Source organism: Sciurus carolinensis, chromosome 2, assembly GCF_902686445.1.
Source record: "Sciurus carolinensis chromosome 2, mSciCar1.2, whole genome shotgun sequence".
NCBI lineage: Eukaryota > Metazoa > Chordata > Mammalia > Rodentia > Sciuridae > Sciurus > Sciurus carolinensis.
This window is the reverse complement of record NC_062214.1, coordinates 133,016,894-133,036,954: the sequence shown is the minus strand read 5'-3', so window position 1 is coordinate 133,036,954 and position 20,061 is coordinate 133,016,894. Positions and strand designations below refer to the sequence as shown.

Genomic DNA, 20,061 nt, shown 5'->3' with positions numbered 1-20,061 from the left:
AGAAGAACTGAAAAAAAAAAAGGAAGACATTTGGGATATAACTCAGTGATAAGAGTTTTTATCTCACATGTGTAAGGCCCTGGGTTCAATTCCTGAGCACTGCAAAAAAAAAAAAAAAAAAAGTCAGGGGGCAATTCTGGGGTTTTGTGTTTCTCCACTTTACAAGCTGCTCATTTAATCCAAAGAAACATCCTAGGTATATCTCTTCCATAGAACTTTCCCACCTTCCCACTTTGATAGAAACCAAGATCCTAAGAGGTGCTGCGGTACATGCCTGTAATCTCAGCTACTACTGGGGAGGCTATAGGACTGCATGCTCAAGTTCAAGGATTGCAACTTAGTCAGCTCCTGTCTCAAAAAAAAAAGTAGGGGGCTTGGGAGTATGGGATGCAGTTTAGTGTAGAGCATGTGCCTCGCATGCTCAAAACCCTAGGTTCAATAACTGGAACTACAAAAAGAATTTTAAAAAGAAAAAGAGAAACAAAAGAAACCAAATAGATTCTTGAAAAGAGTCATAACAATTCTTAGGGAGGCCAGTAGGAAGAAAATGTTAATATAGGGAGGAATAAAATGAGACTTATCCCTAAGTTTCTTGTATTTTCCAAAGGTTCTTCCAGTACCTTACCTCAGTGTCATTAACTCCAACCACAATGAAGAGAGCTGCATATTGCCGATATATCAGTTTAAAATCCTTATATTCAATGAAAGAGCACTAGATGAAACACAATTAGATATTAATACCTTTGGTTGACAGAGACTTCTCCAAAATGGCATGCATAATTTCTAGGTTCAGGTCTAAGTATCTACCAACACACTCCTAGGAATACAGAACATTCTCATAACATTGAGGGGACTACTTGGAAGTATCTCTAGAGGGAGTCAGAGAAACAATCTGGGAAAAATGTGAGTTATCACACAGGTTCTCACTTGTATTCTTCATTCCTTTTCTTGGCTGTGTGAAAATCAGCAGCCAAAGCTAATGAATAAACAGCATTTTCAAATGCCTCCTATGTGAAAATATAGACATAACCATTTTCTTCTTTCCACTTCCTTATGGATTCTTGGGAAGCAATTAGATATGCTCAATTTTGTACTAGTAATCACTGAAGAGCCAACTACAAGTAGTGTGTGCATGTGTGTGTATTTCTTTTTTCTAGATGTATAAAAACAATTCATGTAGTTTTTTTAATAAATTATTTAAAGATGGCCTTCATGTGGCAGATGCTAGACAAAATTTCCCAACATAAACACTGTTTTGTATGAATTCATAACAAGTTTATACCACTGACTTGGATAAAACAACTCCCTTCTCCTTCATCTCTTCTCCTAAAGTCAGTGGACAAGGGCACTGGGTGGATGGGAATTAACCAGCTGGCTGAAGACACAGTGATACTCTTCCTTTGGATGTCAGGGGGTGCCTGACCAAAGCTTTATGGCTTTTTGTACTGTAATCCATTGCTCTTGGGTTTCCAGATGCACCCAGGAATAAAACCAAGTTTTGATCATGAAAATTCTTCCATGGAAAGAGTCATTTGGCAATCTAGAAAATGGAGAGATTTGAGGTTTTTATTTAAAATTAAGATAAAGGTAAAAAGTATAGGGATATTCTGCAACTTTTGGCTCACTGTAGAGTCAGTGTTATTTTGGTTCATTTGGATCTTTCAAGGAAATGCAATTTATTTGAAAAAACTGAGAAACATTTCTCAAAGTCTCTAAGAGTTTCTAATATTAAAAAAGTATCAAAAACTTTAAAAAAATTTTTTAGATGTTGACAGACCTTTATTTAATTAATTTATTTATTTATACGTGGTGCTGAGAATCGAACCTAGTGCCTCACATGTGCTAGGCAAGTATTCAACCACTGAACTACAACCCCAGCCCTTCTTATTTTTTATTTTGAGACAGGGTCTCACTAAGTTGTTGAAGCTTGGCTTGAACTCACAATTCTCCTGTATTAACCTCCCAAACTGTTGGGATTATAGGCAAGTGCCACTGTGCCCAACACAGTTGGTTCTTTTTAAAATCTAAAATAATTTAGTATATTTCAAAAATACCTAAAAGTATTTATATTTAGTCCAAAGCTTATATTTCAAAAGGTAAACTATGATGTTTGAAATTGTAGAGTGCCTGCATTCTATAGAAAAATTGAAACAGGAATGCTTTTAAATATATTTACTTAAAGCATGTGGCTATTAACACAGACCTTTAATAGTCGTTTCCATCTGACAACATAAACCAGTGTGCCATAGAAGGCCAAAGTAGTAATTCAAAGAGGAACTCTGAGATGTTTCAATTGGAAAATCAATTTAGAAGCCAAGGGAAACACATTTGCAGCCTGTAATGTCTGAGCACAGATGTAGCTTAACAATTTGAGGCTTCGTAGTGGTTTCCACAGGCACTCTTTATGTATATATGCAATGAAATGAAAAATGAAGAAAATTAATGAATGATTTCTGATTAGAAAATCAGAATAAGCTTTCTAAGTTTGCCTCACTTACTGAGTGTTGTCCAATGGATTTGACATTTAGGACCTGGATTTAATAATTCTCTAAGTAAAGCTCCTTGTGAAAATAGACTCGTTTTTAAAAATTCCTATTTGTGGGTTAGGATGAAGCTCAGCAGAGGAGTGTGTGCTTAGCATGCACAAAGTCCTGGGTCGAGCCTCAGACCACCCCCACCATATTCCTATTTGTTAAATTCTAATGATTTTATTTAATCTCCAAATTCTGGCAGGATAGATAGATTTGCAATTTCACATGAATTTTTAACTTCCTTTCCCCCATCTACATAATAAAATAGTACAAATTAAGTTTATTTTGCCTTTAAATCATTGGTGGTATATTTACAAGAATGATGAGCAGATACAAATTGTCTTCCACACTACAGTCATATTATTATCCTTCATACAAAATAGGTCTTGAGTATTCACCTCCATGTCTGTCACCTGACCTTCATTTTTTGGCTTTCAGAAAGCCACCTGCTACAGGCACCCCTAACAGTTCCAAGGGCTGAATTCATATGAACAAAAAAAGATTACATCTACTAGCAGGAGTAAATTTAGCTGCTACTTTCATGGTGTACTGAGACAAATATCTAACCTAAAATAACAACCCAAGACTTTTTCTGATTTTCCTTATTTTTATTCTCTTAAGGAGATATAAAGAGAGCTATGCTTCCTTTGGTCTTCATTGTATTTAATTCCTTATTTTCCCTAACAACTGTCCAAGGAATATAGTTCAGAGAAAATGATGATGGCCCTTGAGACTAAGTAATAACGTATCTGTCAAGGCTGAGTTGACTGCAGAGATAAAAGAGAGAGTCAGAAACTTACCTGTTCATTGGATCGAGAGAGACAGCTCTTTATGACTTCTGTTTCTAGAAGTGTACGCTTATTAATCTCCACATGTTCATAGTACTTAGAAAGTCGGGTCTGCCCTTGTTTATTCACCATAAGGAAAAATTTTATCATTTTTTCCTGGTCAATATTTTTTCAAATATAGTTTAAAAGTTAAGGTTATGGTTGTAATTGGAACCTGGAGGAGAAAAGAACAACAGAAAGGTACAATTAAATTTCTCAAAGAATCATATTAAGTCTGTTCTATAGATGAACCAGAAGCAAATAAAATATCATTCAATAATACTGATCTTCATTTCTACAAACTAAATGAGGTATTAATAAGTAATAACCAAACAGATTTTCATTAACCATCTTCTGAATCACATTTGAGCATCTACATACCTCTACTCATATTCACTCAATTTATTCATCTGTTTTGCTGGGCACCAACTTTGGGTCAAGTACCATAAGAATAGAGAGGTGAAGAAGTGATGTTTTTGATCTTCCAACTTTGCACCTAATAAAGGTGCTAGTCAGAGAAATAAATATCAGCAATACAAAGGGATGAGTTATAACTAGAGCCTGTGCACTTCCCTGGGAGCACATAGGGAAGGAGCAAGGAACGTTCCAGGAGAGTTAGGAAAGACATCCCAGTGAGGGGAAATTTAAGCAACTTCTTGAAGGATGACCTAGGAGAGACTCTGAGGTTGAGAAAAAGGATATGAAAGCTCTGGAAAGTTCACTGTGGTTTCAGTTCAGAGGGCAATAAGAAAGGTCTCAGAAAAATGATGAAATTGACTTTAGAAATCATGCTAAGGAGTGTGGGCTTTATTTTATGGGTAATGAAGATAAGATCTAGAGTGAAGTTATTATTTCCTAAGAGGTAGAAATACAAATAGTAAGTAATAACAGAGAAACAACATGTATCCCATTTGCTTTCAATAAAAAAAAAAAACAAATAGTAAGTAATATTGACCATTTGTTAAAAGCTCTAATAAGGACCTATAACAAGTCCTATGAAATCTTATGCTAAGCAATTTATAAATATTATTTAATTCTCACAATTCTTTGAGGCAGGTACTTCTGTTGTCCTTCCTTTTAGGTCTAGCAAAGTGAAGGTTAAGGGTGTTAAGACACCTAAAATAACTGCATTACTCTGTGCCAGAAGTGGGCTGTCTGTCACAGGCCAAGTATACACATGGGTCCACAACATCCCTAACTCATCCTTATCATTCAGGGGTTCATGCTAGTGATTTTTCTTCTACTCAGTTTTATTTATTTGTTTTTTTTTTTTTTTTTTTTTTTTTTTTTTTTTTTTTTTTTTTGTGGTGCTGGCGAGGCAAGCACTCTACCAACTGAGCTATCTCCCCAGCCCTACTCAGTTTTATTGAATCTCATGTTTGTTCCATTTACACTCAATTTAGATTTTGAACTAATAAATACAAATGACTACAATGCTGACCAACAGGTGATCCTTCCTTCATCATAAGCATGAAAGCTGGCTTATTGGCTTGTCTATCACATTCACATTCTATAATAACTGAAAATCAGCATGAAAAACAAGGTTAACAATAATTCTTAGATGAACTTTAAAATTTTGTAATAATTTTATATTTATAGAAAATTTGCTCTTAGCCATTGTTAGCATTCCACATGCACATTGTCCAAACTTAGAAACCAATACTGGTTATTATTAATTCAACTCCCAAATATATTTGGAGTTCATCAATTTTTCCATTAATGTCTTCTTTTTGTTCCAGCATCCTATCCAGGATACCACTGTCATGTCTCTTGTTTCTTCGGGTCTATGACAATTTCTGTCTTTCCTTGTTTTTCATCCTGGGGATTGAACCCAGGGGACTTTATGACTGAGCTATACCCCCATCACTTTTTAAAATTATTATTAGTTTTAATATTGAGACAGGATTTCACTAAGTTGCCCAGGCTGGCATGAAACTTGTGATCTTCCTGCCTCAGCCTCAAGTAGGTGGGATCACAGGCCAACACCACTTTGTCTGTTTTTTTTTTTTTTTAACCTTGTGTCAAGATATTATAAGCATTAATATTTATTCATTACATAAGTGTACTATTAGATAATCCATGAACTGTAGTGTCTTCTTTTATAATATGGATGTATAATCCAGAATATAGATCCTTGTGAGAATACAAATAAAGTTAATGCAACTTTTTCAGGAAAATGCACAAAAAGGTATATGCCTAAATGTTAAACAACCTCAGGACATCCATAGATACCTATCTGGTATCCAGGTTGAGAATGCTGAACAGAATAGGAAAGTTAGTAAAGTCCTTGAAAAGTAAACTGACTTCCATGATTTTTAATTTTTATCTTCCTTGGTATGCATAAGACAAATTATATCTGTATTAGAATAAATGAATGAAATGGTATAGAACAAATGTGGCATACAGACCAATGTGGATTCTTCCTAAAAATCTGATTTTGATATATACTTACTACTTGTTCACAAATATTGCTGTCATTTTTTAGCAGCTTGGTTTCTCAATCTCTTTTGCTTAGGACACAGAGAAAGCGGGAAAGATCACTACAGGGCTTGGTCACCCCAGGTGAGCATTTACAGCTATCTTAATAATGGAAGATGTCTGCGAAGAGTCAGTGTGCAAAAGACTCAGCTGTTAGAACACCAGGTAGTGGATGACAACAGGGCTTGATCTACTTTACAACTTCTTTAAGTATAAAACATTAAATATCTGTTTTGATGAGACATTCATGTCTGTTTGACAGTGAAGCTAATAATCCATGGTAAACTAAGCCCTACTGAAATAAGCAGATTGCATGGAAGAATTATACTTTTGGCAAATGAGTTGTTATGGGACTAATCAAAATCCCAGAAAAGTACAGAACCCGGGGTACTCTATTACTGAGAAAAAGTCTAGTTAGTTGCACACTGGACAAAAGAGCTAAGTCAAGTCCAACACCAAGTATTTTTCTTTGAGGTTTTTGCTTGCTTGAGATAAGAAGAATGTGTCACCTAAAAGCTTAGACTAGAGTAAGACACACCTGGCTCTCAGGTCATAGCTTTGCCACATACCTGCTAGGCCATGTGTTACTCAAAGTTGCTAGGTCTTTCTGAACTCGTTAGATGACTACTAGTGAGGTGTGAGAGTGACAGGAGATCACATGCTTTCAGCAAAAGGTCTAAAAGTTCCCAAGGGTTTATTTGCAACTTAGCTATTACTTCCTTGCTGCCAGTAGAAACAACATTATAGAATAGTATTTGTCATAAATTTTATATTATTATTTTTTGCCCTCCCAATTCCTTTTTTGCAGAGAAGGTACTGGGTATTGAACCCAAGAGTGCTTTACCACTGAGCTACATACCCAGACCTTTTTATTTTCATTTTGAGACAGGCCATCACTAAATTTCAGAGGCTGTCCTTGAACTTGCAATCCTCCTGTCTCAGCCTTCTGAGCTGCTGGGATTTCAGGTATGCACCCAGTTCTTTTTTCTTTTTTGTGGTACTAGGGATTGAACCCAGGGTCTTGCGCATCCTAGGTAAACACCCGACACCACTGAGCTACACCCTGACCCCAACATCTCTTATTTCCTAAGCCCTATCAGACAGGTGGTTGCACATAATTCCAAACCCTATGCTATAAAGAGCCAGGCCCCAGGTGGCAAAGCCTGGGGTTGCAAGTGTTCATTCACTGTGCAGAACAGGATGTTATTTAGACCAGCTCAGCCAGGGATATGACAGCTGAGCGTGGGGGAGGCCTGTGGTCATTTACTCCCTTTCCAAGGAAGATAAGCTCACTACACTGTGGGCGGGATTGCAACACTGTCCCTGGTGTTTAATCATTTGGTATTAAGTGTTACTTTTATTCTCCTTACAAATTATTGCCAGTAAATTATAGTAGGTAACTAAAAAGCTAAGATTACTATTCTTCCTTTTATTCCCTTTCAGCAAAGTTGTTTTAAAAACCAACTTTATGATAGTTAAAAATTATAATAATATACCTTAGATTTCAACTGCCAGGTAAAAGAAAAAAAAATATCTCAAAGATACCCATGGCTAAACCTTTGCCTTCAAATGCCCTGGCTGCATTAAGTGGTAAAACGAGATGTAAAAAGATCCCAATGAGATCTTAAACCAAGGGATCAAATTGGTTTCCATCTTACAAGACCAGCATTCCTTCTGAATGACTTCAAGAACAAGGATGACGAACAAGGACATGCTGAATTGACACTTATTAGGATGCAAACTTTCAATAGAACAGCTGAAGGCACCTAAAGACTTGAATACATCTTTATTTTTCTGCATGCTCATTAACAATTACACAATTTACAATTATAGGATTACACAGTGGTAATAAAAATGGAGAAGTACAAGTATGTTTCTACTCTAAAATATATAATGCCAAAACAAACAATGTGGAGACTCAAGAGAGAGATACATGTTGTAGAACTGGAGATGAATGCTGTAAGCACCTATCTTGGTTAGTAATCATCAAGGAGGAGGAAGATCAAATAATTATGATAATTATGAAACTGAAGTAAGACAATAAGAAAGAGTATGCTCAGACCAAAGTGGGGAGTGTTAGGGAGCAGGTATGAACTTCCTGTTTACAAATTCTTTGCATTCAATAATACACAAGGCCAGGGAAGATATTCTGATGGCCAGGAAGTTAGGAGGCTATAGACTCAAAAACTTGAGGGCTGGGGATATGGCTCAGTTGGTAGAGTGCTTACCTTGCAAGCACAAGGCCCTGGGTTCGGTCCCCAGTACAGCAAAAAAAAAAAAAAAAAAAAAAAAAAAAGCAGATTCCAGCCTTGAAAATTTATCCTAAGGTGTAATTCAAAATCTATATGCACAAAAATGTTCATAACAACAAGGAACAAGCCCAGATATTGCAAGCTCAGATAACAATCCAGAATTGTTATATGTCAAAATGAATACCAACATGGTGTCTTTTATCATTAAAATAAAGAACAGAAGGGGCAGGGGTTGAAGCTCAGTGGTAGAGTGCTTGCCTCGCATGGATGAGGCACTGGGTTCAATTCTCAGCACCACATATAAATAAATAAAATAAAGGTCCTTTGACAACTAAACAAAAATCTTTTTAAAAATGAAGAACAGGAAATGGCAAATAAACAGACTATGCAGAAGAATGGGAAAATGTATAAAAAAATAAAGTCACAAAATCAGAACACCAAATTCTACATTCATATAGATTACAACTATGAAAAATAAACAAATAAATAGGTAAAGATTAAAAGTAGACCAGACTTGAGCTGGGGATGTAGCTCAGTTGGTAGAATGCTTGCCTTGCATGCATAAGGCCCTGGGTTCAATCCCCAGCACCACACACACACACGAAAAGTAGACCAGATCCATTCACCTTCAAAATATTTTGCTGAGTGAAAAAAGCCAGTCAAAAAGGATGACATAATGTATAACTCCATTACATGAAATATCCCAAGGAGACAAATCTAAAGAGACAATCAAGAGGATTCAGGTTGGGGACAGGGTTCAGAGAGTAATATCTAAGAGGTAAGGGATGGGTAAGAATTGTTGTATATAGTGAGCATAAGAAAAGCTATTAAGTTGTACACTTTGAGTGAACTTTAGAGTTTGTGAATTATATCTCAAAAGAGCTGTTAAAAAGATACAGATAGGCCAACGGATCAATCTGGAAGAGCTCCCATTCAAAGATAGAACAATTTGAACAACACAATATTGGAGTATAATCCAAAGTATAAAATAAATATACATGAATGAATATGGATATAAATACATGACAGAATAAACCAGGAGAGAAGATGCCCAAATAGTAGAATAGAATAGACTCCCAAATACTGTGCTAATGTGACTCAACTCCCCATCTCAGGAAGAGAGGAAAACAGTAGACAATGTTCACTCAGTGCTTGCTTAAGTGCCAGGTGCTGTTTGAACACTTTGCCCACATTCATTGAATCCTCCCTAACAGCTCTGCAAGTTAGAGATGGTTTTTATCTCCACATTAAGGATGTGAAAATATACTTACCAAAGGTTACTCTGTAAAATGGTAGAGGAAGGACCAATTTTAGTTAGTCTGTGTTCTCACCAATGCTTAGGGTTTGCCTCAAGACTAGTAATTCAGTGATGGATGTAAAAGGACCATGGAAGCACATTTCCCTCCCCATTCACTAGTGTAAATCTAGCTCTGGCCAGTTGTACTCTATACAAAAATTTTATTGGCTTGTATGCATATTTTGATGTTTCAGTCTTGACCCTGGAGCTTATCTCAAAAGGCACAATTCTAATAGATTATTCACTTTTTTTGATATCAAGATAGAGCCTACAATGCTTAGGAAATGGCTCAATTAAATAATCGTGAAAATTGAGTACAGTAAAGGTCAAATTGCTACATTCTCTACATTCGTGATTATAGCTAACATTTTCAAAATCCATAAGTCTGACTTGCTCTTCAGGGAGTTGAGCTAATTTTCCTTTCTACTTCCAAAAAGTAAAATATACTAGACAAATGCTCACTGAGGCAAGTTTTCAGACCCATATCTGAACTTAGTACTATTCTGATTCAGATCAGGTGTCAGGGTAGAGCACAGCCTTGCCGGTGGCCTTCTTGACTGCCCTTTGCCCAGAAGCACTTTTTCTATTTTGAATTTCACAATAAAGTAGAGCAACAAGTGGTGAACATGTAAATGGGAGATCAAAGCTGTAGACAAGCGCCCAGCCCAGTGTCACCCAGAGGACCTTAAGACTTAAATTTACACTCATTTATATTTTTCAATCTTTGAAAAGTAAGAAATGTCACAATTACTTTAATACTGGCCAAAATCACTATTTCAATTGCTGGGCTATAATAGATAACTTTAGGTTAAAGTATGGGCAATTTAAAATTTAAAAACAAAAGAAGGAGGAAAGGTAAGGTAGTGGCGGGTGGAGTGGACTCCTAACAAAAACAGTGAGAGCAAATAGGATAGCAAAAGAAAACATGTACAGTCAATAAAAACCAGGTGAAGAAACATCCTGGGTAAAGTACTCTAGAACATCAATAGGTAAGGAAAAACTAAGGTAGCACCAAGAAATAGGACAATAGGAGGAGAGGAAGAGGTGGAGAGAGATCATGAAGAGTAAGGACTGGCAGAAGCGGAGGTTAGAAAATGAGGACTGTGAGGGTCAAAATGCCAAGGAACCCAAAAACAACCAAGTCGCTACCCAAGGGAAAGAGCTCTGCTGGGAATGAATGTGACTCTAAGAACAACAGAGGGACTTGGGAGGAGGCCCAGCAGTCCCTTTTGCAGTGAGTGCAAGCGAAGTTACCATTAAGGACCCCAAACTTCTCAGAACCCCCAGTGGATATTTGTTGGCAGAAAGGCAGATCCTCCACTGAAAGGGTAGAACAGTGTGTGTATTAATAGCTAGCTAGCTAGTTAAGGCTGACATAGCTACATCAGGCCAATCAAGTTTAGTAACATGGCTAAAACTGAAATAACGAGACATTAGGTGCCACCTGGTGTAAAGCAATAGGAAGCACACTGTGCCCCCAGTGGGGAAGTAATTTTGCCAAAAATAAAAAATTCAAAAACCTGGATCAAACCTAGCCTCTAGACCTAACTTCTAGTTTATAAAAAATATGGAGGAGAAAGGAATTTGATAAATGATACCATAAGAATGTAATTAGCCAAATGTGGATAATTCTTAAGAAATGAAAAACAAACAAACAAACAAAACAACTAAATGGCATGAGAAAGGGGGTGGGTGAGGGACATGCAAAACAAAATGAACAAACAAAAAATCCTAAAGATATAACAACTAAATGAAACAAGTAGATTGTTTGGGTGATGACTAGAAATCACCGGCTGTTAAAAAGGTTCTTAGAGAAGTATATACCAGTGAAAGAGTGTAAGGTCTGGGATTTACTTTAAAGTATTCCTCACATAGAAGAAAAAAGTACAATAGATATGATAAAAATGGCAAGATCTTGATAAATGTTGACAATGAGTTCATTAGATTTTTTTTTTATGTTTTTGCATGATTGAAATTTTTCAAAATAAAAAATTAGGAAGTCAAGGGTTGGGGGCGGGGAACATGTAGCTTATTGGTAGAAGCTAATGTTTAGTAAGCATGAGACCCTGGGTTCCAACCTTAGCACCAGAATAAAACAAAACAACAAGGACAACAAAATATTCTCCAAAGAGAACACTGTCTCTAGTATAGAATTCCCTGGTCACATATTTATGTCTGATATCATTCTTTTGAACATTCTCCCCTGTTACTACAATGGGAGAGAAACCATATTTCCAAGCTTGTTAAATTATTACCTTGGAAAGTTTTGGCAGTTTCCCATTCAGTCACATTTTCCAGTCATTTTGCTATTATGTTTATAGACCTGGTTATTCATTCTTAGCCAGTGTCCAGGAGAGACTTGGCTCAAGGCAAGCTTTTTTTTTTTCCCCTTTTCAATTTTTACATCTCTATGAATTAGCTATTATACAATATTATCATAGCCTAGTTTTTTCTGACTCATATTACTCAGGAGACAATTCCAAAATGAACTTGGACTAGAATTTTATATAGCATCCTAAGTTTCTTAAAGATTTGGGTGTCTACTTTTTTGTAGTCTTTGAAGGTCCTTTTTTCTTTTGCATACAAGATATTATTTGAATAATTTGAGTGCCCTACATGTATTGCTGTGATTTTCTTAGCCACAGGCAATTACTGTAATGAGAACTTGCTGTCTGATCTCATTTGGTACATTAAACCTTGGTGTGGGTCAAAGCTACTTCCTTCTTTTGTGTTTGTAGTTTGTCTTTGGTTTTGAACATGTGTCAGTCTACTCAAAGATCTTCCTCTGGGCCCTACTATTTGTTTGCTCTCTGTTTATAAATGTAAACACAGTGTCATCACTGAATCACTCTGAAACAACCTAAACTACCTAAAAATAATTTCAAACATGCAAAGAACTTGGGAACCAGAGATACTAATATTGAGTAATCAATAGGATAATAGGAAGCAATTTAGTGAAGGAAGACTTTGTTTCCCAATACACATACATACTCACTGAGTGGGAACCTCTTTCTACTCTACTAAGGACTTGCTGAGGTGACCAAGGCCTCTTTATCTCAGTTTTCTCTTTCAACTGTGGAGATAAGAATATTTGTCAAAGCCTTTGCAGCTGATGCAAAAATTATGGTTAAATTAGTGTTTATGAACCTGTTGGAACTCTTTTGTAGAAGGATGCCTGGTATGTGGTCAGGCAGATATATATACTGCATATTTAGGTGAGTAATTACAAGAAGCTATTTAGTTCTTAAAGGCACAGTCAAAACTCTATGTATATAAGGTACTGGAATACTTAGTAATAAGACATCTTAGTATTTTCCATTCCTGACTTATTTAAAAGTCTGGAGTTCCTTAACATCCTTTGCTGACATAATATATGTAAATGAAATAAGACAAATCCCTTTGGTCAAAATAAAAAAAAAAAAAGAAAGAAAAAGAAAAAGCACACAGGTACTAAAGATTAGCTATGGGAAAGGGAAAAAAACACCCTAAAATTCTAAACTTATCAAAGATATAAAGAGGCTTTCTTGAAGATCATCTTGAGACTGGAAAAATCTATGGGCAGGGAAGAAGGATGAACAGAACTAAAAGACAGAACAAATAGGAAGTTTCAAAGGTGAGACAGAAGAAAGGAAATGACTCAGCCACAGGTTAGGGAGGGAATTCCAGTTGAGTGAGTGGTAAATGATAATGTGGCTTGGGAGAGTTCATTATCTACTGAGGGCAAAATTCGAGAAACTCACTGCAGTGTTCTCATGATTGAAGAGGTAGAGCACAGCAGTTGGGGAGGCTGAGACAGGAGAGTCACAACTGAAAGCAAAAATTTATTGAATACTCATAATGTGAAGTTCTAGCTTTCATAGTTGTTTGGTACGTTACTGACCAGTACACGCTATTTAAATAATGTAATAAGTAAGCTGGTCCCTGATTTATGATGTTAGACTTAAGATTGTCAACATTACCAAGGCGCAAAAGTGATGTTAAGTAGAAACCATTCTCCAGACTAGTTATATTTGGTGATACTCTACAGTGTACTGGCTGGCTAAACTATGATGTTCAGTAGGTTAGTTGTATCAAATGTATTCTTTACATTTGATAAATAAATGCATGAGGGGTTTATTGAGAAGTAACCCATTGTAAGGGGAGGAGCGTCTTTATGTAGATATAAGCATGAGGCACTACTAGTAAAGAATAGAATATGGTCTCTAATTGAGGAATCTCTAAGACTTCTTGGAGAAAATAACGCTTGAGTTTTGAAGGAGGAATGGAAGAAATGGCATTGTGTTAGATCACTGTGGAGTGAAACAGCATTATGCATTTGAGGAACCAAAGCCAGTTTGGCTGAAGAGTAAAAATGGGTTGGCATGATAGAGTGATGGAAGATTAGGTGACTGAACAATTTACAACTTTGCAGGATCTTTATTTGTCAGCTTAAATTTGGGTTTTATTTTAAAATTTGGAGATTAATAAAATATTTTAAACATGACAGTCAAATCTGCCTTTGAGGAAGACCACTCAGGCACCAGTGATTGTGGGAGGTGGAGGAGGCGTTTAGGTAGGAAGATTTAAAATGTTATAAATGGAGAAAGGACTGGATGTGGTCGTTGAGTAAAAGGTATGAGAATGACTCCTAGGCTGTAGGTTTGGATCTAGTGCTACTTAATAAAGTACACAACGGAAGAGAAACAATTTCCTTTCTTAGCCCTTTCCCTTTCCTAATATCCCAGTTTTTTCTTGAGCTGAAGGTACCCATGGGAAATTTAAGTGTGCATCTTTCTCTTCTTTTGGTGCTATCATCATGCAGACAACCATAGTCTCTTGCAAAATGTTTCTTAGTACATAAGCATAGGAGTCTGGAGGTAGCATGTTGTGTGTTTCTGAGTTCTTTATGTACCGTAGTCCCTTTCCCTCAACGAGTAAGACTGAATAAGCAGGTGACATGTGGTCGCTAATAAATGAAGAACCAGTACTTTAATAATGTGGAGAAATGGTTTTTAATAGTGCTGTGATCTAAGACCTCATTTCATGTATAAATATAGCAATCTGCTTTTCATTAAACTTTAAAAAATATTTTTAATTGTAGATGGACACAGTACCTTTATTTTGTTTAGTTTATATGGCGTTGGGGATCGAACCCAGTGCCTCACCTGTGCTAGGCAAGGGCTCTACCACTGAACCACAACATCAGCCCTTCATTAAAGTTTAATAACAGTAAAGCAGGCACGATAAAATAAGATGTACTAATTTATCTCTTTGAAATTACATCCTGAGTGGTCATGTATATATTACATAGTGAATTAATTGCTCCTGCTCCTCTCTCAAACTTCCAAAACACAGTCTATCCCAGATTAGGAAAGAAGAGCCGAGGCAAAGTGGAACAAGTTCCAACAGGCAGCTGGGTGCCCAGAAATGGGACCAAAGCCCAAACTCGAGACGGAGACTAGGAATCAGTCACCACGTCCGGAAGGATCTGGGCTGTTTGCCCAAAAAGAACATCTCATAAGTCTCGGGAACTGACTGGTGCTAAAAAAACCGAAGATCGGGCGAGTGACAGGCTCAGAAAGAGGCCTGACCCTTTGGGACTGCCTGAAACACGCAAGGAATGCAAGGGAAACGTCAGGAATCCAGGATCGGCTGCTGTCAGAGACAAGCCGGGCTTAACCCCAGCTCTAAAGGCAAGCACGCTGCCGACACCGTCGGGTGGGAAACGAGCCCTAGGGCTGCCCACGCGAAGGAAACAACCCAAAGGCCAACCCGCTCCCGTCGATGGGAGCCCCAGACTGGGAAGCCGACGCCGACGCCGAACTCCCGGAGCCGTCTGTGGGCGGGCCTAAGGGCGGGGCCCATGCTCCTCCGCCCTCTAACCGCGACCGACTGCGTCCTCAGTGCGCCTGCGTAGGGTGAGGCCGGACTCTATTTGGCTATTAGGCGTGCGGCGGCAGCGGCGTTCTCTACCCGGCATGCTGTGCGGGAGCGGCGGCCCTACGTCTATCCCCTTCCCAACCCTGCCCCTTCTCCCCCCTCCCGCCGCGGCCCCCCTTTCCCTAAAGTGAGTGAGTGAGACGGGCAGATGGAGGAGGGATTGTAATGGCGGCGGCCGGCAGCTCCCTGCTCTGACCCAAGGCAGGCACATAGCAACGACCCCCTCCCCGCCCCTCTCCCGTCCGGCCTCCGCCCCGCCGTCGGCGCGGGGCCACCCTCCCCGGCCCTTCCCCCAGCTGTCGGCGTCTCGCCCTGCGCCCCGGCCGGGGCCCCACACACAATGGACGAGCTTGCCGGAGGCGGTGGTGGCGGCCCAGGGATGACGGCCCCTCCCCGGCAGCAGCAGGGACCTGGGGGGAACCTGAGTCTTTCGCCCGGGGGGAATGGAGCGGCGGGCGGCGGGGGTCCTCCGGCCTCCGAGGGAGCGGGTCCCCCGGCAGGCCCCGAGCTGTCCCGGCCACAACAGTACACTATCCCGGGGATACTGCACTACATCCAGCACGAGTGGGCTCGGTTCGAGATGGAGCGGGCGCACTGGGAGGTGGAGCGGGCCGAACTGCAGGTACCTTGCTGGGGTCGGTGTGCGGGACGGCTGTCGCGGCGGGGTTCCCAGCCCGGTGCTGGGGTGGCGGGGGGTGGATGTGGGGCCGGGATTCCCTTCAGCCCGAGCCTTCTCCTTGGGAGGTCGAGAGGAACATACCTGTGCGGCTCAGGGGATGATGGTCCTGCGACGGGTCTTCCTAGAGTCCCCCTCCCCCTTTCCCGCAGAAGCTTGTTCCCCAACCCTCACTAGCTACGCTGTGCGGGCTTCCTCGGGGCAGCCATTTTGGCTTTTAGTATGGCGTCTGCGGGGGCTCCTCCGGAGGCGGCCTTCCCCGGCCTCCCGGCCTTGGGACTGAGCTGCTCTTTGCGAGAGTCCGGTGCAGGGCTGTTGAGTACTGAGTTTGCTCTTGTTTATTATTGTTGAAATTGAAAATCCGAGGACATGGGCTGCGATGGGCATCTTATCACCTTTTCCTGGACCACCCCCCTTTTCCGATTAGGCTTGTCTGGTCCCCCCTCCCCCGTGACTTGGTACGCAGTTGCCCTTTGACAGCCACGCTTCTTTCTTGGGCTACTAACAGGCACCACAGCTTGCGGTTGACCCGGGGAAGTTTTCATTTCCCACCGTCAACTCTGAAGTTCCTGCTTACCTGGGGTGCAGTTTTACTCTATTGGATTTCCTTTAGTTCTTCCTTAGTTGCTGACTTACCAACACTTTTAACACAATTTTTCTTTTTAGAGTATCCTTCCCTAGACTTACCCCCTTCCCTTTCTTTACTTTTTATACGAAGCCAAACAAGACTGATGTTTGTGAAACGATTGAGAAGATAATTAGTATTAGTTTGAAATAAGACATATTTGTTTCATAATACCAACCCGTGAAGCAAAGTTAAATGTTCTTAGGACCCTTAATTATTGAGCCTGACTAGTTTCTTTTAGTGAGAATCTTTGATAGGGTGAGATACCTGACTTTTGAAACTCTCAGTTTAGGACTCGCGTCTTGAGTTTCAAAATTGCTGCATCTTTTTTAAAGGATTAACTTTTTTGAATATTGTGTTTATTTTTAAATCTCTTTCCTGGGCAAATTTAAACATGCATCTAAATAGTGTTGCACCTGTTCTTCATATTGTTATATATTTAGGATGTAAGCATTATTGTTCGTTGTCATACCCACGGTGAATAATTAGGAAAATGTGTTGAAAGAGGAAAGGTTAGATTAAAGTGGGTAAGATTAAATTTTTTTTTTTAAAGTAAAACTTATATTTTGACACTTTGAATCCATTCAGTGTTTTAGAATTGTGTGTTGCTATACTGTTGGGCTTTTAAAAATGTAGTTTTCAAAAGACTTAAGTAAAAATTGCCTGTGTTTTCTTTAGATTTATGTATAAGCTGCTTTGAAATACTTAGGATTTGTAGAGTTCTGTTGGTATACAATTGTCTAGGACACTATGCTGCTAACTTTTTTGTGTGAGTAGAGCGAAGGTCGTAATGCATTTATTTTAAAAAGTATCATTGAGTTTGGGCCCATTGAATAATACTTAACCATAGTTTCCAATACCGTTTTTTTGACCTTTGTACTGCTCTACATAAGTTTTAATTTTAATGGTTTTCAAGGTAGCAATTGCATTTGTCTTTACTAAGTTTCATTAATGTGAGGAGCTGAGAAATGTCTTATATCTAAATTAACAAAACGTTTGCATTAATGAAAACTATATTGCCTGCTTTCTCTTATTTTCCCTTCCATTTATTTTCTCCCTAATAGCATCATAAAAGTTATTTAAGATTCTTTTTGCTTGCTTGCTTTTAGTTGTTCTTGTGTGTGCGTGGTTTTCTTTTTTTTTTTTTTTTTTTGGTATCTGGGATTGAACCCAGAGTACTTAACTACTGAGCCAAATCCCCAGCCCTTTTTATTTTTTTTTGAGACAGAGTCTTGCTAAATTGCAAATTGCTGAGACTGACTTTGAACTTGCCCTCCTTCTACCTCATCCTCCTGAGCCAGTGGGATTACAGGTGTGCACCACCACACCTTGGTGATCTACTTTTATACTGATAAAACCATTTTTAATTAATTATTATTTTTTTTTTTGCGGTGCTGGGGATCGAACCCAGGGCTTTGTGCTTGCAAGGCAAACACTCTACCGACTGAGCTATCTCCCCAGCCCATTTTTAATATTTTTGTTTGTTTTGACGAAGTATTGGTAAAGTGTTTCTACATTCTTAATTTTTTCCCCAGGAATTTGCCTTATTTAATACTGATTCTTTTGGAATAAAATGTTCGTGGTTGTGTGTTTTTTGTGTGTGCTGAATTTGTTTAAAATTTTTTACTGAGTTAATAGGGTTTCAGAAAGTTTGTGTTGATTATTGAATTTGCTTTAAGTGTCTTCAGTTATAAAAAGAAAGTGAAATGCCTATTTAAAAATGTATGTGTTGAATGTTTATGTAGAAAATGTGATGTGGTTTTAGTGAAACATCATTCGATTTATACTCCAAGCTTAAACTTAAAGAAACATGGGAATAAGACACCTTCATATCATTGTTACATACTATCTTGTGTGCAGGGATCATCTACACATATTATTCTTTGTTTTGGCTACAAGGTCTGAAGCTGTTGCCAGGAAGAAATCCTGGGCTCAAGCAATCAATCCTCCTACCTCACCCGCCCAGGTATCTGGGACTATAGGCATGTGCCATCATGCCCAACTCATTAACATAATTTTTTCTAATTTGTTCTTTTAAAAATACATGACAGTAGTGTGTATTTTGACATATACATATATGGAGTATAACTTATTCTAATTAGGATCCTATTGTGGTTGTACATGATGCGCAGTCATGTATTTATATACAAGGATTGGAGTGTTATGTCTGATTAATTCAACTCCTTCCTCTTCCCCTCACCCCTCCCTTCCCTTCATTTTCCTTTGTCTAATCCAATGGACTTCTCTTGTCCTATCCTACTTTTCCTTGTTGTGGGTTAGCCTCTACATATCAGAGGACATTTGGCCTTTGGTTTTTTTGGGATTGGCTTATTTCACTTAGCATGATATTCTCCAGTTCCATCCATTTACCTGCAAAGGCAGTAATTCCATTCTTCTTTGTGGATGAGTAATATTCTATTGTGTGTATATATATGTATATATCACATTTTCTTTATCTTTCATCGTTGAAAGGCACCTAGGTTGGTTCCACAGCTTGGTTATTGTGAATTGAGGTGCTGTGAACATTGATATGGCTGTGTCACTGTAGTATCCTGATTTTAAGTTCTTTGGGTATAAACTGAGGAGTGGGATAACTGTGTCAAATGGGGGTTCCATTCCAGTTTTCTTAGGAATCTCCATACTGCTTTCCAGAGTGGTTGCACCAATTTGCAATCCCACCAGCAATGTATGAGTCAACTTTTTCCCCCACATCCTTGCCAACATTTACTATTTCTTATATTCTTGATAATTGCCACTCTGACTGGAGTGAGATGGAATCTCAGTGTAGTCTTAATTTGCATTTCTGTAATTGCTAGAGATGTTGAACATTTTTTCCCATATATTTGTTGACCATTTGTATTTCTTCAGTGAAGTGTCTGTTCAGTTCCTTAGCCCATTTGTTGATTGGGTTATTTGGTGGGTTTTTTGGTGCTAAGTTTTTTTTTTTGGTGTTAAGTTTTTTGTATATCCTCTATCTGAGGTGCTTGTGGTAAAGATTTTCTTTCATTCCGTAGGATCTTTGTTCACATTCTTTTTTTTTTTTTTTTTTTTTGGTACTGGGGATTGAACTCAGGCACTCAACCACTGAGCCACATCCCCAGCCCTGTTTTGTATTCTATTTAGAGGCAGGGTCTCACTCAGTTACTTGTGATCCTCCTGTCTCAACCTCCCAAGCCGCTGGGATTAAAGGCTTGCACCACCACTCCTGGCTTGATTTTACTTCTTGTGCTTTTGAAGTCTTATTGAGGAAGTTGTTCCTAAGCAACATGATGGAGAGTTGGGCCTATTTTTTTCTTCTAGTGGGCACAGGTCTAATGCCTAGGTCCTTGATCCACTTTGAGTTTTGTGCAGGGTGAGAGATAGGGGTTCAATTTCATTTTCTTGCATATGGATTTCCACTTTTCCCAGCACCATTTGTTGAAGCAGCTATCTTTTTTCCAATGTATGTTTATGGCA

The 20,061-nt window shown here is 38.7% G+C and overlaps 2 protein-coding genes across 5 annotated transcripts in view; one reads left to right on the top strand and one right to left on the bottom strand.

The window, feature by feature from the left end:
• The window catches only part of Ap4s1 (adaptor related protein complex 4 subunit sigma 1), a 33,828-nt gene extending 17,447 nt beyond the window's left edge, over nt 1-16,381 (bottom strand). The window contains exons 1-3 of one of the 4 annotated variants that reach the window (XM_047541807.1): nt 16,065-16,381; nt 3,332-3,533; nt 626-712 (exon numbers count right to left, since the gene is read on the bottom strand). In XM_047541807.1, coding sequence (XP_047397763.1) covers nt 626-712; nt 3,332-3,469 — 225 coding nt within the window. In that variant the 5' untranslated portion in view covers nt 3,470-3,533; nt 16,065-16,381. Of the gene's footprint in view, nt 1-625; nt 713-3,331; nt 3,534-15,930 lie in introns of all 4 variants that reach the window. The other 3 variants (XM_047541806.1, XM_047541803.1, XM_047541805.1) reach the window with 3 other exon arrangements.
• Nucleotides 15,362-20,061, top strand: part of Strn3 (striatin 3) — an 87,370-nt gene continuing 82,670 nt past the window's right edge. The window contains 1 exon segment of the mRNA XM_047541800.1: nt 15,362-15,926. Coding sequence (XP_047397756.1) covers nt 15,645-15,926 — 282 coding nt within the window. The 5' untranslated portion in view covers nt 15,362-15,644.